This window comes from Cyprinodon variegatus, unplaced genomic scaffold (assembly GCF_000732505.1).
Source record: "Cyprinodon variegatus isolate N-32 unplaced genomic scaffold, C_variegatus-1.0 Scaffold916, whole genome shotgun sequence".
NCBI lineage: Eukaryota > Metazoa > Chordata > Actinopteri > Cyprinodontiformes > Cyprinodontidae > Cyprinodon > Cyprinodon variegatus.
Window position 1 is genome coordinate 108,181 of NW_015151369.1, and position 25,502 is coordinate 133,682.

Consider the following 25,502-nt stretch of genomic DNA (forward strand, 5'->3'; position numbering starts at 1 on the left):
TCTTTTCTTTTTTTTTTTTTTTTTTTTTTTACTTTTAAAAACATTTTTTTTCCTAAGTAGATTAAAGCAGGTTTCACTCAGTCTTGAGTTAGAAATGAGGTATACAACAGTTTGTTTTGCCGTACTGGTGGTCCACCGTTTTTCCTCCACAGCAAACCGACATAATCAGGCTGAAAATAGTCGCCTGGCTGAACCGCGAGGACGCCTTGAAGTCTCAAGATCACCTACTGACAGTGAAGCACTAAAAGCCAAGAAAACAGCTCATAAGGATAAAAAGTTGACCACAAACCAGGTTTTTCCCCCAAAGCAGGCTGCCAGAAGCTTGTGGCCAAATCAGTAGATGAACTCAGTCCAAAACAAAGTCAGCATTCCTTTACAACAAAACGTTTGATAAAAGAAAAGAAAAATCCCTCAATACACCAGCTGGAAGATGGGGGGGGGCGTGGGAATGCACCATAAAGGTGGCAGACAACCCAAACACACACAAAAAGCAACTGAAATTATTAGTAGAGTTTTTCCCATCCTGTCGAGAACAAAAACATCATTCCACTCTTAAAATGCCCCAAAATATCTATCGTTTCAGTGAAATTAGCCCTCGCCACACACAAACCCACACAATGCTACAATGCTCAAGTCTTCTACGTAACAGTAAGGCATAAATGATAACGTTAATCCACTCAGTCGACATACGAAAGCCAGTGATCGCATCCTCTCACGGTATACAAAAACAATCAAAGGCATAAAGTTAAAGAAAAATGATTGTTAAAGACATCACAGCAAATCAAATCCACAACAAATTAGATTCTTAGCCTTAACAACAATAATAAAAATAAAGCATTAAGGTCAGATGCTTCAGCGTCTTGAGCTCCGCTAGTCAAAAACGGAGGCATCCTCACAGATTTCCTCATATTTTTGGTCAGTTAAAAAAAAAAGAGAAAAATCAAAAGCAATAAAAGGTTGTGGGGAGATTTATTCTTTTGAGTTAGCATGATAACCACTACATTCAATCTTGATAACATACTAGTTCAAATATAAAATATGAATATCTTACAAGTGTTTATATATATATTTATATGTATAGAATTAAGAAAAGGTTGTTTCTCTAATTCTTAAGTCTTTCCTCAGATAAATATTTCAGTAACATCCTATGGTGCCAGTCGGTTTGCCATGGTGCAGGGTGAAACATAAACTAGTGGGAAGGGACTGAGCGCCCCCTGCAGGGTGGAGGGGGCCACACATCCAAAAGCTTCAAAGAGAAAAAGCTTTTACTTTGGCAAAAGAGTTCTCAAAATAACATTTCAACCTGGAAACATCACTTAAATAGTAGTACTAGAAAATAGCAGTAGTAGTAGTAGGTTGTCCTTTAATGCTATGGTTCCTATGAACGGTATAACCTCTGAATGGCAAAGCCAGACAGTACTTATACATTCTACACCCAGAAATGTCTAAAGGTTAACCTATATTGAAGTGCTGCTGAGGTATATTTAGTCACAATTATTTAAAAAAAGAGGAGGAGGAGGACTGTGTGGACAGATTTCACAAAAATAATGGATACAGGATTCAAAGTCATCATTTGGATTAAAGTCCAATGCTACTTTTCTGTAGGATTTGACTAAATGTGTCTGCAGATGAGACGATACAAAGAGGTGGCGCTAAGAAGATGAAGAGTGCTTTCCGATGATCAGATTGATGCATTTACAGAGGTGAGCCCTCCTGTCAGGAGGGTGGAGACTACTGAACCCTGATTTCCACAGGGTGTAGTCATAAAGCTATAAAGGAGGCATGTGGGCCCCTCGACAGCTCGGCTTCCCGTCGGGAGCTCCAGCAGCAAGTTGTTAAAGCTATGTTTCTGTGATCTGAATCCAGCAGCACCAAATCGGGGAGAATCTGGCAAACTACTTGCAGGGGGTGGAGGGATAGTAGAAACCTTATGAATAACAACATGCGTGCGCCGACAGGCACAGCAGCTGCTGAGTAAAACTGCTTTGGTTCGAGCTGTTGTTTTATGGCTGAATATTAGCACTACAACAACAAAAAGGAAATAAATCCATTAGGCATGGGCCGGTTTGCTGTATCAAATTATACCAGGGTTTTAAAAAGCTGCAACTTTAAAATAAGCAAGATTGCAGTTCCTATGTCGAAAATCCGCTTTGTGAAATCTTTTAGGAACCATAGGTACCACTGCTCCAAATGCTGCTGTGCATTGCTGGTCAGCTGGCCAAATGAAGGCAGCGAAACCTCTCTTACTTACAACACATAAAAAATAGGCATCTCTTTGCAAATATTTCCAGCCTCCAAAACTTAATTTCCAGTAAAGGTTACAATGTTAAAATGACAATCAGTCATGCTGTTAGATAACAAAAGATTAGCAATTTGATCGAGGTTCATGTTTTTTTATCTATTTTTTCTTAATAACGTAAAGATTGTACCAGCCCATGCCTACTTTATACTACAGTTTCCAAAGAACGGCAAAAATGCTACCAGAACAGATTAGAAAAGGAAGCAAGCCTTCAAATGGCTCTAAAAAATTATAAAAAAAAAATTGAGGGCAAGGCCCAGGTGGTAAAAATAAACGGTTTTGTAAAAAAAAAAAAAAAAAAAATTCTAACAACCAAACCCCTCCCATCCCTCTCATTTGTTGGCGAGTAGTGCTGCCAATTTAGAAAAAAACAAAAAAAAAAAGTTATCTTTGGAAAATGGTCATCAAAATATTGCATTTTTATATTCTGTTGACAATGAAGAGAGATTCTGTACTCATAAATATATCGACTAGACTAAGCTACACTGACTACACACAGCGACTATTTTAACAAATATTTTTGGTATATCTTAAAGTACGTATTCATTCCTCCCAAAAACAGGCAGACTGCAGCTCATCAATCCAGTTTTTTTGGTACAGATACTGTGCACAATTCCATTATAGTACTACTATTGAAAAGAAAAAAGACTCACGATAAAGTAACCCCAATGAGCCAGTACCACCAGCACTAGTCCTAAAGAAAAACACACAGCCAGAAACTGATCTGAACAATCTGCAGAAGTACATTGCAACCCGAACCATCTCAGTCAGAGGTGAGGCTCCAGCCTGCTCTCTATAAAGCTCTTCACACAATATTTTGAGCTATTTTCCGTCCATGTCAACAATCCACAACTAGATCCTTGTTTTAAAAAAGCTTGAAGGCGTCTTGGTCGCCATAGCGACGCGTAAAACTCAGTGTTTCCAGAGAAGAGATGCAGAGAGACCCGCCCAGTCACCTCCGACCCTTAAAGCAACGATAACCTTTAAATCGGCCACTTATTACTTATTTTTAAAGCCTTATAACCATGATTAAAAAGTGATAGGTGAATATTAAATTAATCAAGAATAATAATTAGAACTATAAAGATCTCAATTTGAAAAAAAAGGACATAAAGCAAAAGGGAAGAAACAAAAAGTTAAACTTTGATATGATTAAAGTTAAAGCCTGTCAATGAAGAAAAAAAAAAAGTTAAAGACAAAGTGATGCACAAACCCTAGTTAGTCATGATAAACATTGTGAAATTAGTAAAAAACATTCTAGTTTAAATGTTAAACTGGAAAACATTTTTGTTTTTTGGTTAAAAGCATCACAATTGACTCTGAACTGGAGATAGAAGAGAATATGTACATCATAGAGATGGTGGCGAGTTTTTGTCCCTCCTGGACTGGAGGGCTCAGGCCAACATGAGAGTTTGTGAAACAAAATGTTAAAAAGGAGAGAAAACAAAAACTAGGCCCAATTACATTGGATGTCGTTTTCATTTTGGTGGCAGCAAATAGATTTAATAATGTTCTAGTTCTAATCATAAAAGTGTGGAGCGGGTAGTGAAGCCCGTGTATTCAACGACCGTCTTATTCCCTATCCCGCACGGCGTGATGGGAGCAGTGCTCGTGATGGGAAACGTGGGCCTCAAAACCCGGGCTTCACTGAGCCTTGGAGGCAGTGGTAATGGTCGAGGCTTGCACAGGCACGGCAGCGGTGGTGGCCTGGTGGTGGGCGTCGGTGGTGACCTGCAGCCCGCCCGTCCCCGCCGACACCAGGCTTACGGGGTTGCTGGTGAGCAGCGACAGGTTCTGGGGGTTAAGGAAGAGCGGCGTTGTCACCAGGTTGGGTGTGTTGGAGCCAGAGGTGTTAGCGAACAGCAGGTTGCCGCCTTCCAGGGATGTGATGGGGATAGAGCCGCCTGATGCCAATGCTGCAGAGGAGACATGAGGATCAGTTTCTTTAAACATTAAATCTTCCTCAATAATTAATTAGGAAGCAGGAAATTGGATACATTACACCAACAATTCAAGCCTCTATTTTAGCTCACTTTGATTATAATGTTTTACTGCTGATGGAACCCACCTTCCAATATTCACGGAAATTGAGTGGAAGGAATCTTTGGTATGTGCTTTAAGAACCTTAACTCTTCATTTTTTTGTTAAGGAAACCCTTAGCCGAGAATAAGCACCTGCTGTTAAATGAGCCAAAACAAGTATTACGTTTATGTAAGGTGATTCATTTATTTCCCCATCAACATCTACTTTAATTTGCCTTCTATAATATATGCTTCTATATTTAAATTTTGACCTTATTTACTAACATGCTGCGTGAATTGCAAGCACGTTTTCATGTAGTTTTGACATAGTCTTCATTTTAAAACCCAACAAATCAAATGAAAATTGTTTTATTACAGCTAAAGAATTATTACTTATCTTGCTTTTCTACAACTAAAATGAGATCTGATTGGATTTTCTCTCCCTCCTGTATTTAGTCATTTAAAAAATTGGAAATGACTCTGATCATTGTCATTATAATTAGGGTTTAGTTTATTTCTTTATGCATCAAAAAAAGACAGCTGACGAATTATTCTCTTTGTATTTCAGTCAGTGAAATAAAACAGAAAAGATGCACATGTTAAGAAAACACAGTCTGTGTTAAAAAAAAAAAAATAACAGAATCTGCAGATTTTTCTAGTTATCAACCATCAGCAGGACATTTGTTTCTCTATTTGGATGAACAGAAATTAAATGCATTGTTTAAAACTATGTTCTAATTATGCAAATCATGTGTCCTCATTCAGTGACTGCTAAGCGTACAGCTACTAATTATCCTGAGGACCTTTAGTAATAAGGTTTGGAATTATCCTTATGTGCTTTTAATTAAAGCACCCATTTGTTTTAGAGTGACTCATTTATCCAAACCTTATTAGGATTATCTGATCTCTGCAGTTGGATTTAGCTCTCTATATGCAGAGAGCAACAATAAAAACACATTTTCCTTTTCTTTTTAAAGACTGAAACACCTGCTGGTGCATGATGAATAATAAATTAGCTTAACAATAAACTTCACTTTACAGCTTTTTTCTTGGCTTCAAGACTTAATTAGATCTGCTTCAAAATCTGCAATGCTTAGTTTCATCCTCCACCAGAGAGATTGTTTTATGATAGCATTATTTTGATTAGGAGCCAATTCTTTAAGTCATTTTTTTGTTTTGTTTTTTTTCTTCTTTTTTTTCTTTACCTTTCTTAAGAAAACCTTTAAAACCCTCAATATGAGGGTATAGAAAAATAAAGATGAACTAACGACCCTTTTCATTAGATTCTTGCAGTGAATTAAGCCCCAAAAGATTAACGATTTCAAAAATAGCTTTTAAGGTTGCAAATTAAATATGGAGGATGTTATCTAAATTTAAATTTTAAGAAATTCTGATGTGCATCTTTTAATAATTCCAATTCTAGTAAACAGAAGACATAAAGGCAACACCAGCAGAATGTTGCCATCAGTTCGATTGGATCCATCCATGGTTGAGGATGCAACTTCTTACCTAGAGTATAAAGAGGGTGTTTTACTGGATGGTGATGCTAGCACACACCTTGAATTGTAGCCAGAGTGTTGTTATTCATAACAGCTGGACTCAACGTACTGCCGAGGCCACCAGGAGTCAGACTAAGAAGGGCGCCCCTGAAGACAGACACAATTATCAAGGCAAATTCCAACAAAAAACTGAGCAAAATACAGATTAATCAAGAGGTCTGATTATACCAACCCTGGAGCGAACTGTGATGACGCCATGAGTCCTGGGTTAAGGCCTGCAGCTGCAGCCATGGCTGCAAAGCTTGCACTGGTGGGCAGCGCTGCGGTGAGCCCCGGAGCTGCCAGCATCACCTGGCCTGTCGCTAGAGACGTAGCTATGGACGTCGGAGTGTGCGAGACCAGCGTCTGGATCCCGGCTTTGCTGTCTATGGATGGGGACTGAACAGTGGTCGTGGATGGGCTTATAGATGGAGCGCTGGTTGATGTAGTAAGTACAGGTGTGGTGGAAATGACAGATGCAGTGTTTGTGGCTCCAACTGTTGTGCCTTAAGGACAGAAAAGAAAGGGAGAAATGTAATTTCTTCACATTACATAAAAATAAGCCATTTAAAGCAGAAATGTTTTTAAAACAACTCTAAAGCTTCCTCCCCATTTGAAATACTTATATAAATATGCAAATTGGTTCCAACTAAACCTCCAGCATTCGTCTTCAGCTGTTTCCTATTGAACTAAAAGAACCACACGAAGCTCCACAACAGGATAACAGAGCCATGAAAACCAACACCCAAAAATTAACCTAAAACATCTGTGATATCAGGCTTAAACAACTAAACAATGAATACAAGATGAATTATTTTAGTCATTAATTGGTAGTAATAATAAAGGAATAAGCAGACATACATCAGCTGCAGGCATGCAGACACAGAAGGTATTTGCATATTTATAAGTCTGTGTGTGCCGACTGACACACAGCTGTAGATTTGCAGATATGGCATTTTGATGCAAAGCTTGTTTTTATATATATAAAAAAAAAAACAACAAAAAACCCAACAAAGCTTGGATTAATAAATGCTATTCAAGGCTTCAGGAAAGTCATTGGGGTAATTTGACATCTAGGAGTGGGCCAATGTTTCACCTGTGAAAGCCAAACTGGAGACACTGGTGCTGGTGAGAGGCATCATTGGGTTTACAGTCAGGGTGGCGGATGTGTTAATAGTTGGACTGCTAACAAGGCTTGCTGTGCTCGCCACCTGGGGAGGAAAGGATGAGGGAGAACTGAGTCAGCTTCTCTCTGCTTAAAGGTGTCATCATCAGGTAATCCGACATTTTCAGGCTTAAATGTGTGAGCTGGTGTTAGGCCTCAGTTAAAAAAATTTTTTTCTTAGTGTAAACCTGCAAAGCCCACATGTGCACGATCTCCACAGAGCTCAATTTTAGTCAGCCTCCTTGAATAATAATAATCCTCTGAAAAGTGTGATTTGCTATCACCCGTCTCTATTCTACCAAAAGGAGGAATTCCAACATTCGCCTGCAGTCGTTACATGATGCTGCTTGCATTATTTTTCACTTTAGGTGAGAGTAGGTGAACAGGGAATAATGCAAAATCATGAAAAATTGCTAATGTTGCTAACGTTATATTCACATGAATGCACATACAAGCAGGTCAAATTCTTAAGCATTTCCTCATAACAATATTGATACCGATATTTAGGGGTCAATATAGGTTTTATTTGTATATGCTGCCAGTATGCAATGTTTGGAAATATCATCCATACGTTATGAATGCTAACATATCGTGCGTAAAGAGAAAGATGTCTGTTTTTATTTAGGATCAACGTAACTGGATCTTTAATCCTTTAATAATTGGATTTGTGGATTGATTAATTGTAACATCCGCCTGGTTAGTAGATCAGCTCTGCTTGTGCTACCGGTTTAATATCAGGCCTTAAATGTGAAAGATCAGTTTAGCTGGAAAACATTTAACACAGCACAAAAAATGTTTTAGTATGATGGTGTGTAGTTACCAAAGGGCTGCTAGGGGTAAAGATGGTTTTAATGGAGGTGCTACCTCCTCCATTATTGACACTGCTGGGCGGGTTTATCCGCTTCTCCTTCTGTCGGCGATTGCAGAACCAGACCCGGATCACCTCCTTCTCCATGTTGAGCTGGTCGGCGATCATGCTGATCTCCTCAGAGGTAGGTTTTTGGTTCTGCTTGAAGAGGGCAAAGTAGCCAGGGATTCCCTGTCAGCACTGAGGAAACTATTGCACTGCATTATCAAAAACCTAACTAACGCCTCACGATTAGTGAAATTAAACATTTTCAGTTAAAGATAAATTTTTTATTATATATATATATATATATATATATATATATATAACCCCCAACAAAATAAGATTCTCACCTCCAGAAAGCTCTTTTCTAAGGCCACTCGAATGTTGGTCTCAATACTGGTCCTCTTCTTCCGTCTGCGGTTGATGCCCTCTATGCCCATGCCCGGGGAACCCAGCGCACTGGGGCTGGACAAGGATTGGTCAGATGACAGGTTCTCTGCACAAACAGCACAGACACAAAGAGAGGAGAGAGAGGTAAAGTAGATCATACAACACCCACACCCTCTGAAACTTGTGTCTACATGTAAACAGAGCTACATACAGTGCCTTGGACGTTTTATAGCGAAACGACAAAATTGATTTTTTTTAGGGATGCAACTAACAATTATTTTGCAAATCTATTACTAAATTATTTGACAATTATTTAAATATTAATTAATCATGATTAATTTGATTAATTGTTTCAGCCCTTGATCTTTATTGAGGTCAAGTATGACAACTAACACTTAGTTGTGCATCAATGAAGAGGGAGGAAGTTCCACTTGTGTTTCTTTGAAACAAAACAATATTAATATTGACACCCCAGAGTCAATACCTTGTAGGAGACAGAGTGGACCAAAATGTCTGATCTCAGCCCCTTTTTCTATGTCTGTTTATTCCAAAAAAGTTAAAAACAAACTACTGGACTTTGTTTTCCAAGTTTGAAGACGTTTCAGTTCCCATCCAGGAATCCTTTTTAATAAAAAATGTCAAAATTTGTGTCAAGTCCCACAAACCAAGCCTTGTTTTGGTTTAGAAAACATGCAAATTGAACTGGAAGAAAGGGTCCGCCCATTAGGAATGGGGAGTCGTTGAATTCTTCGTTAGCCTACAATACCCAATATGGGTCTATGCCTCTGAAATGGGGAGTCGTTAGGAGCATTGATGGACTGGCTGACCAGGCGAGTTGTCTTGCTCCCCTGCATGAGGATTATGGCAACGGGGAGGAATCAACTCTATCGCTACGTTATAGGTTTTGAGAGCTGGAATCTGAGTCCACGCCCTCTGTTTAAGGCTGGCTTTTCTCTCTTAACACTCCCCTTTCAAACCACATGTATTCTTTGTCAAAAATGTAAACATTCTGGTCCTCAAAAGAATGTCCTTTGTCAAAAAGGTGTAGAAGTACAGCAGTCTTCTCAGGAGGAGGCAACTCTCCTGTGTTGAGCCATGTGCCTTTGGAGAGGTTGTTAGGTTTCTCCAATAAAAAGATTAGAGCATTCCTTACTGCACTGAACTGCATACACCACTCCGTTCATCATAGGTCTGGGGGTTTTGTCTTTAGGATGCACTTGCCTCTGTTAAAAGGTCTTGCTTGGTTTGAAAAGAATCCCCATTTCTAAGAGGCAGAACCATACGTCTGGTTCAGTTTACCGGTACATATTTTTTAAAGCCAAAACAAGGCTTTGTTTGGGCTACATTATAAAGCTTGGAACTCAATGCTAATTACCACATTTTGAATAAAAAAAAAAAAACATCTTCAAACTTCAAATAAAGTCCAGTGGATTGTTTTTTAAATTCTTTGGAATGACTGTGACCTGGATGACTGAGAATCTTCATCAGCAAATGTCTGTTTATCTCTTTCATGGTCTGTGGTTAACTTCAAACTGGACTTCTGGTTTCTGCCAATACTGTTTTTTTATTCCCCCACTTGTTTTTTCATAAAGATTGGATTTGTGATGTCCTGTTAACTAATATTCCCACTTGAGCTGTGGATGTCTGCAGCTCCTATTGGATTTAATTTAGTGGTATATGTGTAAAGAGATTCCAAAGGTCAGCTGGCAATTCTGCAATCATTGTGGTCCACCATAGAGAATCCCCTTAAATACATTGTTATGTGGTTGCCATTGTTATGTTATGCCACAAAAATTGAAAAATTTCAAGTGTGAATTATTTTCATGGCACTGCATGTAAAATACATAAGGATTAACAAACTCAGGTCCATTTTCTTTACCAAACATTCCTCAACCGGACGCACATGGCTGAAGTAGCTCCTCGGTGTGGCATGGAGTTCTTCAAAATGCTGCTCATAAGCCATTTATTTCATTCAGGAGTATTAGAAACACCAACCAATCTGCCTTGGATCAAACTTAAGCAAACAATCTGGTTGATCAGGTGGGTTTAGGGACAAACCTGCATCATTAAGCCACTTCTCCAGCAAAGGCTTGAGTTTGCACATGTTCTTAAAGCTCAGATTCAAGGCCTCGAAGCGAGAGATGGTCGTTTGGCTGAAATCATTTCCATAGAGCTTCCCCATAGCTAGGCCAACATCACCCTGCAGGTTGGGGGTAGACAAAGACAGAGAAATATGAGAGCTATAAATTATTAACGGTCTTCTAGTCTCCTGGCTCTGATTAGAAACATAAAAACTAATCTCTATTCATCAAAATGACATCATAAAAAAGTATTTTTTGGGGGGCATTTCATAAAAATATTCCCGGCAGACCTTAAAACGGCCAAGATGTGACTTTCACACATTTCCCTCATTTAAAAAGCATGAATCTATAAGTATGCAGACTGATCCTCGCCTACATTCCATCTGCTGGCCTGCAGCTTCTAGACCTCAGCTTGGCTCAAAAGCAGAAAAACTAATTATGCTACAAGACAGGAAGAAGTCATTTAGAGAAAACTCATTCCGGGTTTAGTTTTATTATCTGTAAATTTCTCAAATCATGAAACAACACAAAGCTTAAAGCAGCCTCGCATTGGACAGAATATTAAAGGGCTATTTCACTTTACTCCTCCTTTTTTCTGGCGTCTGGTCTCATTCCAATAAAACTCTAAATAAAACAATGTAGCTAGAAAATTGATCAAATATGGACAAAATTATTCTACAGCCAATAAAAGTCTATTTAAAGTACAGCTTGTGATCTTTGAATGAATGAATGAATAAGCTAGGTTTGAACAGGTACACCAGCGGTCTTCAACTCAACCCTCTCAGAGCAGAAGTCCTGCAACCTTTAATATATGATTTGCCCCTGTACCTAAATCAAATACGTAGACAACTGGGTATTTAAGTCAGGGGTTTTGAAGCAGAGACGAATTTATAAGTTGCAGGACACTGAACCCAAGACCAGTGAAATATATACATTATGATGTGCAAAGCCAGTCCTTTTAAAGATAAATCAATGTAAAAATCATTTTGTTATCTGAAATATTTAGGCTTCTTTCACAGGACAGTATAAGGGCTAAATAAATAAACTTGAAAACATTTTACCTTGCATAATTGTGTTATTTTCCCACACTTATGCGATAAAAAAATGAAAAGGCTTGTTTTCTACTTTTCCCAACCTTTACGCACTACATAGAAGTAAGAGCCTTGTTCACAACAGTCAGGTGAAAAGATTTAAAACATAGAACAACCAAATCTGAACCTGCGGTATACCTGTGTGAAACCCAGTTTGATTCGTCGCTGTTTGAACGTTTTTGCAAACTGCTCCAGCTCCTCAAGGTCACTGGGCTCCTCCATGGTGGGGGTGTCCAACCGCTTGGGCGGTGTCTGACTGTGGGGCAGGCTCTTGATGTTTGTAGATGGTGTTGTACAGGTTGGAGAAGCAGGCTGAAGATGAAATATAACACATGATTTATCAAATCGGTTCTAACATGTAACATTTATAACTGACATAAAGAGTAAAAAAAAAAAAAAGTTTGATTTGTTCGACACCCTTAAGTTTGTATGAAGAAAGTGGCTACAAACCTTAGTAGCAAGGGTGATGCTTGGTTGAGTCGAATGGAGGTTAGCTTGGCTTTGAGGTAGTTGAGTTAAAAGACTCTGGGCTGGCAATATGCCTGTAGAGTTATATGCAACAGGATAGTTGGAACAAAAACCTGTTCAATATCCTTCAAATATTTCCATTTTAAATTCTCCAAGAAAATCTACTTGCCTTGTTGGCCCGACGACGTCTGCGAGATGATGTACTGAGCGGGCTGTAAGGGTGTTGCAATTGGGTGGCCAGGCTGAACCAGGACAAACTGAGGCAGGGTTAGATTCTGCGGTAGCTGCTGAATAAAAAAAAATAAATTAGGCAACAGTTTGCACCCACGTTTGGGCTCAATGTGAGTCAATGATGGCAGCTTACAGGGGCGATCTGGATGGGCTGTGACAGGGGCAGCTGGGTAATCGGTGTGACTGCGGTGGCCGAGATGTTGGCTCCAGTGTTGCTGTTCTGCTGGCTGGCTGAATGCTGCTGCTGCTGCTGCACGGCTGCAGCCAGCAGATGAGCCTGGGCCTGCTGGAGCAGCAGCTGCTGTGCTGGGCTCAGGGTCAACTGAAGGAAAACACAGACAAAAGACGTTAGATAAGAGCTGATGGAAAACCTGAAGTAGTAGCTAATTTGCTCTGAATCTAAGGATATATTACACAGATTGTAAAGAAAGTGCTCCATTGTATCAGTTTTTAATTTAAAAAAAGTCTGTTATTCTTGAAAGTAATCTTGATATTTTTTATCAAGAATTGGTTAACTAATGATGCCAACAGCAACTTCAGTGATGCTGATGAAACAGAATCACAGGTTGTGTTGGTTTGTGGGCCTTGCAAAAGCATTTACAACCCCGGAGTACTTCTCAGCTTGTTCTGGTGTCAGCCATGTGTCGTGTTGACGCTCGTATTCAGTGGAGTCAAAAAGCGGATCAGATTATGTGGGTTAAAAATGAAAGAGTGGGGAAGAAGAACATTGAAATAAAACCTTACTTTATGATTGGTTTAAGCCAGGGGGACTCAACAAATCTGTGGAAATGAGGCTTTGGTCAGATGAGACTAAACTGTACTAGAGTTGGAACAGTTAATCAGATTAATTTTGATTAATTGATTATTGAAATAATCGACAACTAATTTAGTAATCGATTAATCATTAACTGAAGTATAGAGACAAAAACATGTCTTTAGCTGACAGAGGAACACACTTAGAGGAGTAAGTATACCAAAAAATATATAAACATTTTGCATTTAAGAAAAAAAAAAAGTTTCCCCCGGCAAATTGCCCCAACCAAAACCCCCCCAAGGGAAATTTGGAAAAAAAAAAAAAAAAACCAACAAGAACCAACCGCTAGACAAACAATAATTAAATAAATAAAGAAAGAAGTGACAGACAAATAAACATGCAAAACAACCATAAAACTCACCCCTAAAACCGACATGCAAAACATTAATGCAAAATAAAAACTCCCGTTTAAAAAACGACGCATACACAACGATGAAAATACCCGGAAAAAACAGACCCGAGACAGGCCAAAAAGAAGGAACGGAGAAAAAGGGACAGCACCGAACGCAAACAACCTGAACCGAACAAAGAAAAAAAAAACCGAACAAAGCCAACAACAGAACAAAACCCAAAATAGAAGCAAAGAGGTAAACACCAAGCCCGATACACGGATAACAAGAAAGCAAAAGAAGAATGAACTAATTTAAAAAGAATGGACACAAATTTCCCTCTGCGTAAGGGCAAGGTTTGGAGGGAAAAAAACAAAAACAAAAGACCAATAAGTCCTTCTGCTGAACATCTTGTGGTTGCAACCAGAAGGAACTTCCTCAAAGACAGACTCTGGGGAACAGGGCTTAACTGCACACACATTGTTCAAGACTATGACAATCAGCTTGATTAAAAACATTTATATCTGGTTGAAAATTTGATTATTCTCAAGTGCTTCAAGAGTTATAAATACTTTGCAAGGCACAGAATCAGATGAAAATTAAATTTGTAGGAGTTAAATGCAGAATTGAACTTTTCCCACAGATATCAAAGACTAATGAAAACTTCAGAGGTATTGTAAACACAAATATGAGCCAATAGAGGCAAAAAGAAAAAGGACCCGTGCAGCGGAGCCAAGCAAAAGAGCGAGTGAGATTGTTGATGTTAAACACATAACTACATGCACAGTAAACATTCACTCCTGCATTGCACAGCAGCAGCAGGTGAACCAGCCATTTGATCCCCTCAAGGCTTTGGGAAAGTGGTGGAAATGAAATGTATGGCATGGTCTTTTTATATTTTCTGTCATGGAGAGGTTTGAACATACACTAACAACCACAGAAATGAGCAGGCAGGCAGGCAGATGAGGCCAGAACTTATCAGGGGAAGCTATCATTTCATCACGTATTGTTTCCGAGCAGAATTGATCGTATTGAGGTGTAATCAAGGGGATGCATGGAAGGACAAGGTCGTGACCAAGAACAACAGAGCCACTTACTCCAGCAATCTGTCCCCCTGCCAACATTAGCTGGGTCTGAGGCAATACGCTCTGCTGGACGGAGGCAGGAAGAGCACCAGAGTCTTCCGACTTAGACTGGTGGAAGTTAAGCGGAGAACAGAACTTAATTTGATGTCTTTCAAGTCAAAATCATAAAAGTATGAAGAAGACACTGATGCTTATAATTAAATACTTAGAAATAAAGCACTGAGCTATATAAAACAAATGCCTTAAAAAAATGTAACAGAAATCTAATTTCTCTGCTACCCGAGCGGCTTAGTCAGAATGCACCTTTTCGTCTTTAAGCAGTGAGAGGAATTCAAATTAAGGCAGCGATAAAAGTGGGAATTGAAAATGTGTCGCAGCCTTCAGAGACTGGAAAAAGTGAAGTGAAGGGAGGAGAGAGCAGAGATGCTAATTAAAATAACTGTTATGCAGCGCATGTAAATTCTGCATAGATTTGCATATTCTCTACCATCTGTTTCCGAGCAACCGCAGAGCAGCTAATTAGCATACAGGGTTGATTAATCTGCCTTGTTGCCAGGCGACACCCAGAAAGCCTGGCTCATTTAAATGAACTCTCTTTGCTTGCAAATGTTGTGCTGATGAGCGAACCTCCCCTGGAACTTCATCTTTCATTTTTTTTGTGCAAGTACTTTTATGAATATTTAAAGCAATAGTTATTACTATGAAAACATCTACTGTAACACATCTGCTCTTTGAAAAAAAACAAAAAACAAAAAAAAAAACCAAACATTTAAAGGTTAAAGTATGTGCTGCAGCTCATGCAAGCAGGCCTGATGTGTTACCTGTTGGAGGAGCGCTTGTGCATGTGCGTTAGAGATTGTGGTCGGCACAGACTGCCGCTGAAAGTCCAGTCCATTTGTTTGGACTCCTAAAGGAAAGAAAGACAGACAGTCAGACACATTTTCTAACCAGTGAATGAACTGAAAAAGCAAGAAAACAACAATCTGCAAAACAACAATCTTCAAAGAAAAGAGGAACACAAAAAATACTTGCAGGTGGAAGGAAACCATTCTTTAAATGCATATGAAACAGCTGCATATTACTGATTATGTGCTTTAGTGTTTGCATTTGTGGCCTGCATAAGAATATGAATAACAATGCAAATTCAAACAGTGCATCTTCAATATCTAATGTGATGTCACATAGCAGTATCAAAACGTCGCTAAAGCATTAATTTAAAAAAATAAAGAGAAATTCAATTAAATTAAGATCTTTTTGGAATGCTGGTGATTAAGATGTGTTTACAGAGCCCAAAAGGATGGCTTGTGCTGCAAAATTTCTATAATAATATTTGGATCTGTTTACGAAACCTGTTGAATGAGCTGGTAAGACTTTAAAAATGTATATCTGACTGTGCAAAAAAAAAAAAAAAAGTTTGATTAAAATGAAATAAACTTAAAAACAAGAAAAAATGGCTGATCGATACTGACTGGTGTTCCCGTCACCACTTTCCATTTCACATTTAGTAGTTTCTGACTGATTATTCACTTTAGCATCTGAAAGAACCAGACAGAGACATAATGAGATACTCTCATATATCAACTGGTGCTAAAATATAATTCCCTCCCTGCATTTAAGTGTCCAAAAGTATTTCACCTTCACAAAAAAAGACTGATGAAGAAAACAAGTTGATGTTACAATCACGTTAAATAAATCCTAAGATTTGCATGTAAACATTCCAGATTATCCTTTTTGAATGTTTAGCAAAGTGTCCTGCCAATAGTTAGAACCCAGCAAAGCCCCCTCACAGCCTAAAAAAAAAAAAAAAAACTCACCGGCTCTAGTTCCACCTGTGCTTTCCTGCATGTTTGCTGGACCTGTCACGTAAAACCGCTTCGACTGGGCAACCCCACCGACAGGATGTCCAGAGTCTACTCCTTGCTCCTACCCGCACCCCCCCCACCCTCTCTTGTTTTCACTCTCCACTGGTCAGCAGCGAGCACACAGAGACACAGGGACACCGTGGCAGTCTCTACAACACGGTCTGCTGAGCAACACTGGGAAACGCACACTGGGGAAGCCAACAGGGTTTAGGCAAACAGCTCTCCTTGCTTCTCTCTTTTCTTTTCTTATGGCTCTGCCCCCTTCCTCTAGCACTCCCTCTCTGCTGCTGAGATCGGCTCTACTCTGAAAAACTTCTCTCTCTCGTGCTTTTGCTGGAATGAAACAAACGACAAGTGCAGCTGGCGGCCTCCTTCAACACTGCCATCCCACCCCTCCTCCTCCATCCAACTCTATAATGAAGCATAATCAGTATTCAGCTGATTAAAGCCGTATGCAAATCTGTTCCTGCCTCGTTAGTGATGCAAGGCTTTGAAGTCCTGCGAGCAACGCATTTCACACCGGGCTCTGAAAGCTTTCTGCATAATTTAAACCCCTATAAATATTTATCAGCTCATTAGCATATTAATTGGATGGCTTTTGGAGGACGATAAAAAACAGGGGAATAAGGACGACAGAGAGGGAGGGGGGGTGGAAAGTGCTCAAACTAGCACTTGGCGCAGAGCAAGGCAGGGAGGCAGCAGCACAAGACCAATTACTGTGTGAGCGCTGGCCTAAAAAGTAATTAGCTAAGAGCAGGTAAAGGAGCTGGAGATATCCCAGAATGCAACGTGAGGGCTGGCAGCAGTGATTTTGTAGGGTTAGCTTGATGAACCGCTTCAATGGTGTGCTTGTGACTGTTCGTTCAGAACATCTCCAGGAGCCGTGGAGACTGGGCCGGGCTGCTTCAAAGGGAGGGGGTCTGGGTTTTGTGTGGGAGGAGGGAAGACGGAGAAGGAGAGGGGTGGGGGGGCTTGAGTTGAACTCGCTCAATCGGAAATAAATAACTCCACATTAATCCACCAGCAGCTTGTCATTACTGTGAGAACCCCTGCGGCGAAAACATTCCAAAGCGAATGACTTCAGAAAGTGGGTGGCGGGCCGCTGGCGTCTATGTTTATGAAGTGTTTGGGGGATTAACATATTTAGATTAGCTTTACATTCCATTAGTGTTTCGTTTTGGGGGCCCCTTTTAAAATTCATTCGGAGCAAATGCTTAGAGTTAATGCGGCAGGGAACAACCCAGTTATGGAGCTGCACAGGTGTCCAACCAATCGCAGTGGAATGCAACGCTGTATTTGGGTCTTCTGGGGAAGGGGCTTACGGACTAAATCCACAACAACTGGTCCTGGCTAAAGGCTTAATCAACCTCTCCATTTATCCTGCTGCCTGACCAAAGGCATTTATAAATATTAGCCGACCAACACAGATAACCCTGCTAACAACATAAACAACTAATAAACAGCTGATCTTTCCTTACTTTCTGCCACTACATCTAAAAAAAACACAGCTGGGCAATTCATTGCATCTGCAATACAATCTTAATTTAGCTAAACGCAATTTTCAAATCACAGAGGCACTATATTTTGGTGATATTACATTTAACAAGAATAAGTAGCTACATTTCTCCTTCCAACCCTATAGATGGCAATAATATGCTTTAAGTGGGTTTGCAACGACACAGACGGGAAGAGAGATGAAGGAGGTTTGCAGATTCATGCCTGCAACTTAGATAGAAAGTAGCAAAATACATTTACTTGGTTACTGTACTTAAGGACTAATTTGAGTATCTTTAGTTAAGAGATTTTATTGGGGAGAAACTCATAACTTTCCTTCCAATAAAATTACGAGGAACCTGCTAGTTACTCATTCCTTCTGGCTCAGCTTAGCTTTGTAATCCGCTGTTGCTGTTTTTCTTTCTGAAATGCTATTTGAACATGGACACCACTGTTTTAGAGATTTGCATGGCATTCAAAAACTGTGAGAAACTAAAGGCTGATCTTATTTGTAGTCTGTCCATATTATTAAGGAGTTATTTGTGGCCATAGGGCCAGGATGTTCAGTAGGGTGAATTATAGTTTCTTTGTGGTAATAGATTCAATGTTAAACCACTATGCCACATTGAATGTGTGTTATTTTTATATGAGAAATAATCAAAATAGCTGTGCTTATTTTTTTCCCCATTTTTATGCTGAAGTTCATTACAGGTTGGTGTAGAAGCTTTAGCAGGTGGTTCTACGCATTATTAAATCAAGGGATTTCTGAAAGTTACAAGGTTCTTTAAAATCACTCTGAAAATTATGCAGACATATACTGATATTAGAAAATGTTAATTGTATTTTTGAATACCTACAGTAAGTACTTTTAAATGCAGGTACTTTTAAATAATTGAGTATTTTTAAAAGTGATTACTTCAATACTTTCACTTGAGCAGGTTTTTAACTGAGAAACTTTCACATGTAGTTGAATAAGATTCGAGTATTAATACTTTTACTCAAGTACTACTGTTGAGTACTTCGACTACCACTGACTGCAAGTAGAAGTTAGAACTTTTTCCACAAAAGATTGGTTAAGTCACCCAACAATGGACTCTGGACAAGCAAGCTTTCAACATCATGAAAAATCCTAAACCCTTTAGTAAAACATTTATACGATTGTGGTTAGTGAAAAGGAAAGTAATAAATCACAATATTGGTTCAAAAATAATCGCAATATTCCATTTTGGGCTATTTTAACCCCACTTAACCCTAACCCACCTTCTCGTTTGATCCTACTATTACCTACTACGTCATGGGCTAAAAATAGAGGTACCTCAAGAAAAAAAATTTGTGAAATTAAATACCTAGAAGAAAATAACTACCGGTACCTAAACTTATTTTTTCAGATCAAATTTCCAACAATTTTACTCCTAGAATAAAGCATTTTTCTTTTTCTTCTATGAATATGCCAAATTTCATATCTTGAGGTTTGTCAGGATTCGAACTAGAGATGCACAGTGCATGTAAAAATAATTGTCACCCCAGTCCTTATCTGCACCATCACAGAGGACCACTAGGATGCAACATTATGCAGTTTTCAATTTATAGTTTCATACATGCCAAATATGTAGTCTTAATGTAAATTTAGACTGTTTGCTAAACTCACACTGCTCTCAGAGCCCACAATTAATTAATATTTTCTAGCAGCTAAGACAAGTGTCTCAGGAAATGTGATCATCAATTATTCGATTACATTGCCGCAGGCAGAGTTTAGCGAAATCAACTCAAGTTACATGTTTTCTTGATGTCTCCCATCCTAGCTGGAATCTAAAAAATAAACTTTGTGACACTTCCTTTACCCAAACTTCAATGGTTTTTCAGGTTGGAGGAACTTTTTGTCCCACCTATTTAACTCAGTATATGCCTTAAACTAATAAGCAGTCTAATTTGTGGAACGCTTTCCTGCTAGACATAAAGATTTGATTCTTTTGGATAAAATAGCAAAACTTTCACATAAAAAAAAAAATCTAAGAGCACTGAATCATACATAATTATATTGATACTTGAACAAATGTCAACTTTTTTTTTTTGTAAAAAAAAATGTACATTTACTTGTTTAATAGAAACGGTCAAAAAAGATTTTGAAGTTCTTATCTGAATAGGGTATACCTGGAAAGCTAAGAAACTATGCATCTTGTTTTCAAGCAACCAAATGAGGAAACAAAGAAGAAGAGAATGCAAACTTAGTTATCAGCAGCACTCCTACACATGCACAGCTTCTTGGCTGAATGGCTTGCAAAACCACTGAGTGGAACAATGCATTATACAAATATCCTTCGCAGAGAATTTTAAACCGTTATCTCATTAGCGTTGTAATACGGGAAGGCTGGCTGAATACTGCAGGGACATTAATGTGAGCGGAGAGGTTCGACACGAGAGTGAGCAAAAAGTTAATTAGCACATCCTCTTTCTGAACTACAACCTTTGTTTTTTTTCTGCTTTAACAAAGTCTGTGTTTAAAGTACTGCACATTTAGGTCAGTCTTAGCATCATGCAGGGTTGTTTTATTGGTCTGGGAGTATGGACAAGAAAAGTTATCTCTGTGGTTTGAAACAAAAACGTCCAAATAAAAAGCTTCTAGCAGTTTGAGTGTAAGAAGCCAAAAAAAAAAAAAAAAAAAAGACCAGAAACTGCAACTGAACAGGGCCAACGAATAAACCATAAACCAACACTACAGCACACCATGTAATCTGATGAGCAGTAATGGCTCGGACACCTCTGTAAGCACAGCGGTTTCTCTCATGGGTGGTCATTAAGCAACTTTCAGTACACTAGGAGAAAAAAAAAAATCCAATCGGAGCAAATTAAAATAATTTTCCCAGGGACGACAAGCCTTCCATTAAGTACATGCAGCAGAGGTTAGCCACATGACTCACTGTTGCATTTTAAAATCACATGAACATTACTGATGAATGACATCTATATCAGCTCCAGGATATTTATGTAGTTGTTCATTAGTCTGAATTGCTGCTTGGTACCACCTTACACACACTTTATTTTTCTTTTCTAGCTGAAAAAACTTGATGTTATGAAACATTCTTACTAATCTTATTGTTTTCCAAGGTAACACATTTTTTCCCCATCAACTTAAAAAAAAAATGCCACAGTGCCACTAGAAGTATTCAACTATAAATTTGAATTATGCTGGTTGCATGACAGCCGTAAGGGACAGCATGGAGATTATTGCCTGCTTCATGCAGCAACTTGCACACTGAGTTCCTATTCCTCCTAAAAGCCTCATTAAATATTAGCTTCTCTTGCTACAATGTAAACACAATTTCACCTTTACTTTTAGTCGGCCTAGGCACCACTCAAGTTTTTTTATGCCGTTTTTATTACAAAGCATTTTTTGTTACTAATCAGAATACATTTGACTATTTTTGCATGTCATTTGACAGTCAGAGTAGGAGTACTTTTTTAAACAACTTCCCAGAAAGATAAGAAGTCCTAAGCCAACACAAAACTTATCATCTAAAATGTTGCTTGCATCACAGTAAGTAAAAAAAAAAAAAAAGAAAAGAAAAAAAAAAAAGCAGCCTGTCTAACTGGAGCCTGCATGGAGGCCCTCTCAGTACTCTAAAATGGCATGTCCTGAATTTATTACAGCGGGTGTTGCATTATTCATAACAACCGTGTTTACATCAATGAATATTCATGGTGAAAGTACAAGGCTAGAATGAGGGTGGAACTATGAAACTGATTAAACTAGAAAAGTAGCTTTAGTTTGAGGGAAACATTCAATTCTCAGCTACTATTTCTAAAGCCTGATCTAATACAAGCCTTTTTCCCTACATAAATTAGCACATCTTTCACACAGTTTTAAATGCACTACAGAAAAAAAAATGCAAGTAACATGTATGAGGGTGTCATTACATTCAAAACATAACTACATTAAATGGATGGATGGATGGATGGATGGATGGATGGATGGATGGATGGATGGATGGATGGATGGATGGATGGATNGGATGGATGGATGGATGGATGGATGGATGGATGGATGGATGGATGGATGGATGGATGGATGGATGGATGGATGGATGGATGGATGGTCAAACTTCTGATGTCTGTAGATCTGCCCCCCCCATAGTTATTCAGAACTAGAGACAATTTCAAAGATATTTTATAGCATAGCAAAGTCAAATTTCTTAATGAACCAAGTAGAGGAGAACAGGAAATCTTAATTATGGTCGAATGAGCTCTTAACTGTTAAACCGCTGGATCATAAGAAGTCTTACTAACCCATTCTGGGTGCACTTATCTGACCCAGTCAAACCATTTTGAAATACAACTTTCCTGTAGAGTTCAGTCATTTCTTCTGCTGCCATTTCACATTATCAGTTCATCTGGAGCATTTGCATTAGAGTACTTGTGTGCTATTTTTGCACATTCAAATACCACAGCATCATTATTGGCAAATTTAATATGAGCGAGAAGAAGAAGCAGCCAGAAAAGCTACTACTAGTACTACTATTGAGTGTGTTACTATCAGTCAATCTGTGGCTGTTGATTCTGCTCCAATCATTATATCGGTGATTAGCTCATAGCTGTGCTGTCCTCTCATAAAACAGCCATTTATTTACTATGGGAGGTTGGCATCGGCCAGCCACTAATATCAAGCTTTTTTTTTTTTTTTAAACAAAGATCTACTGTCATGCTGCCTCTAAAGTTTGAAACTCCTATAATGTAATAGATGGTGTCCTACAACCAGTTTAGTTTTTTTTTTTTCCTTCCACATTCCCAAAACCAGTGATTAGTTCAAGGGAAATACTCTGTAGAAACTTCTGTTTCTTGGAGAAAAGCCTCCTGGATGGTAAGTGAAAAGGCTTCAAACTTGGAAAACAAAGTCCAATGGATTATTATTTTTTTTAAGGTTTTTTTTGGAATAATTGTGGGCCTAAATTATGAGAGGTCTCTAGATATTTCTGTTTGCAAACTCTCACCAGTAGAAGCTGTTACTTGTCCACCATGGTTTGCTGAACAAGGCTGTCCCAGCAGTAAAAAATTTGAGCAAAACCGGGCTTAAGTCTACAGTTGGCAAACAAATGTAATTGAAAACATTGAAAATATATCACACAATTTGGGTTACAATGTTTGTATTGATGCAATATTACTAAGCAATACAGCGAGAATCTAACACCACCCCAAAGTCTAACAGTGGGCTGCAGTTTTGAGAATTTCCACTGATAAAAAATCCCAGAAAATTATGGATTGACGTTGACGTTTCTTATTATTACAGTTTTTTTTGTTTTTTTTTTTTTTGTGGAGGCTCAGACTAACAGAACAATGTTGATTTCCAAATAACATGTAAAAAAAATCAAACAAACTGGCATTTGAAAGCATACCTATTTCAGGATTTCTATAATAGTAATTAGGGCTGCAATTAACAATTTTTTTGCAAATCGATTAATATCTCGATTTTTTTTTATTAATAATCAAATAGCCAAAGGTTCCCTAAAGTGGATTTTTTACTAAATTAAATGAGGTGAAACTAAAACTTTTCCAATTGGTGAGTTCTGGATAGAGCATATTGACAGGAAAAAAACTGTAAAAACACATATATATCTTTTTACAATTTTTATATAATTACTTGTCTAAATAAGTTTCTCTGTCAGCTAAAGGCATGTTTTAGAGTCTCTATACTCCAGTTAACGATAATAATTTCTATTATTTACAAATGTTCCAATATTAATCCTAAAAATATAACATTCTACAATAATAAATAGGTTAAAAGAATCAGCTATCTTTTCTGTAACTATTTCACTATATTATCCCAAAATTTTTCAAAAATTAAGCACTTTTTCATAAGACACAGATAACATGCATCAATGTAAATAGAAAATTACAATTGATCAGGAACTTTTCTTATGTGGTAGTAGTCAGATGTGACAGTTATAATTTCTTAAAGTCAAAAAATTTTACTTTGTGCCTCTTGATATACTGAAGGTAGGTTTAAACAAATAAAATCAAATAAAACAAAGCATATAAAGAAATGGAGCCCTAACTTCATTCATTTTGTTTCCAAATCCAGAAAGCAGCGTGCAAAAACGCATCCTTCGCATGGATTTATGTGGTTAAAATAAACTAAATGAGAAAAGTAACAGCATGGGGTTAAATACTGCTTGTCATGCCATGTCTTGCCTGGTCATGAAACCAGCATGGAGAATAGAACGAAATAATAATCCTGTCTGTTATTACTGTGGCCTCCCGGAAGTGGGCCTCACCACCCCTCCCTGTGCCTCAGGGGGATAACACAGGTACAACCTCTGAATTCACCACAGCTTCAAAAATTCAAGAAAAAGAGGGGGGGAAATCCAAAACAAACATTAGGGATCAATAAAGGCTGAACATAACTTATATTTAAATCCAGACAGAAGAATCGATTCACTAGACAAGCAGATCACACCTCGAGAAGAAAAGTACAGAGCAACTTCTTTCAAGTTGCTCTGTGAATCAACAGCTCTACAAAAAACTGCTAAGATCACCTAAGAAAAAACAAAACTAACACCAACTGTGGTAAACAAGAAGCTAAAGTTAACTCCAGCACGTTGGACTAACTAATAGGTAGCCACTCAGAGGATGACTACATGAAAATAAAGAATAGGATTATGGAGCGGGTAAAGTATGGTGTTGACATGCATTTGGTCTGTGAGCTCCTCAGCTCTGTGGGGAATATGCTGAACTCCGCACTCTGGCTGAGGGAGGCCTGCATGAATAACACAACAGGCTGCTGCTGCTGTGGCTCCGCTGCGCCGAGCACAAAAGACAGAGGCAAAATGCTAAGCTGTAGAGAGGAGAAAGGGGGGAAAAAACCACGACTAACCGAGATGACACTGTGGTCTTAATGCGAGTCATGTGTGCCGTGTTTTGATTAATATATAACAGACGTCGTGGTTGTAAAAATAAAATTAAAAAAGAGCGCTCAGTCACTGCCTGGCCGGTGAGAGAAAAAAATGAATATGCAAAGTTCCCTCAAAAGCCCCACTGTGGGCATCAACACAAAGCAAAGCGTTAGCCGGCGAGCTAACGCTAACTGACTACAACCGAACTGTCTTCGGAAAACACACATATGCGTTACATATGAGCCAGAGCCACGACGGCGATTACTAATAAAATATGCTAAGTTGTATTTCTCGACCGATGTATGAATATGTAGCGGCGTACGGGCCGTGTAATCACACAAAGGGGGAGGCATGTTTCCATGTATTTCTGCCGTCGCACTGCAACAGCTCGTTTCCTCCTCTGTCAAATTACAGTTTAGGCTAGCTGTGTAAACTAAAGCAAAGGCTGTTATGATCCCCGTCGAGCGGTCTTTCTGTGTTTCATCGGCGTTCTGCTATCATAAATTGCGAGTAACGCAGTTTGAATATGAGTATGAATATGTAAAATGCTGTAATCATTACCTGGTGCTGAACCCTCATCTTGACTCGCTGCTCCTCCGTCCGCCATTTTGAATATTTAACCAGAAATCCCAACCCTGAGCCAGCCAGCCAGCCTCACTGACACAGAGGGACACACACACGTTAACAGCTACATATTCACACAAAACACACAAAGTTCAAGTTAAAAATAAACAATAATTGTGTTCCCCATAGAAATATACATGGTAAGAAAAAAAAAGAAAAAAAAAGGGAAGAACGGAGGCAGAGTGGATTCTTCGATTTAATGTGTTCTGTGTCGTATTTACATATATAAATAAAACAGTTTTCTTCTCGCTGAAGAGGATTAGGGCTACTGAAAAA

General features: G+C 38.6%; 1 protein-coding gene across 9 annotated transcripts; it reads right to left on the minus strand.

Annotated features, from left to right (window-relative positions):
• Positions 1-50: 50 nt before the first annotated feature.
• On the minus strand, positions 51-25,246 carry pou2f1 (POU class 2 homeobox 1). Of its 9 annotated transcripts, none has more exons than XM_015398175.1 (15): positions 25,164-25,246; positions 15,832-15,897; positions 15,184-15,269; positions 14,375-14,470; positions 12,268-12,456; positions 12,073-12,190; positions 11,886-11,977; positions 11,574-11,747; positions 10,322-10,463; positions 8,224-8,369; positions 7,844-8,029; positions 6,955-7,069; positions 6,052-6,364; positions 5,878-5,966; positions 51-4,215 (listed from the first exon to the last, which is right to left on the minus strand). In XM_015398175.1, the coding sequence occupies exons 1-15, from the start codon at positions 25,207-25,209 to the stop codon at positions 3,944-3,946; spliced, it is 2,130 nt and encodes a 709-aa protein (XP_015253661.1). In that variant the 5' UTR covers positions 25,210-25,246; the 3' UTR covers positions 51-3,943. The 9 variants fall into 9 exon arrangements, with proteins under 9 accessions (XP_015253661.1, XP_015253658.1, XP_015253660.1 ...); XM_015398172.1 differs by having other exon boundaries at positions 7,844-8,032; positions 8,224-8,378; positions 12,073-12,187; positions 25,164-25,245; XM_015398174.1 differs by having other exon boundaries at positions 7,844-8,032; positions 25,164-25,245.
• Between the last annotated feature and the right edge of the window lie 256 nt (positions 25,247-25,502).

Excerpts from the sequence above, each read along its gene's own strand:
- pou2f1 (XM_015398171.1), bottom strand. The coding sequence starts at position 25,209 with ATGGCGGACGGAGGAGCAGCGAGTCAAGATGAGGGTTCAGCACCAG. Across the intron at positions 8,033-8,223 it reads TAGAAAAGAGCTTTCTGGAG|CAGAACCAAAAACCTACCTC; the intron begins GTGAGAATCTTA and ends GCCCTCTTCAAG. Across the intron at positions 4,216-5,877 it reads CACTCTGGCTACAATTCAAG|CATTGGCATCAGGCGGCTCT; the intron begins GTGTGTGCTAGC and ends TCTCCTCTGCAG.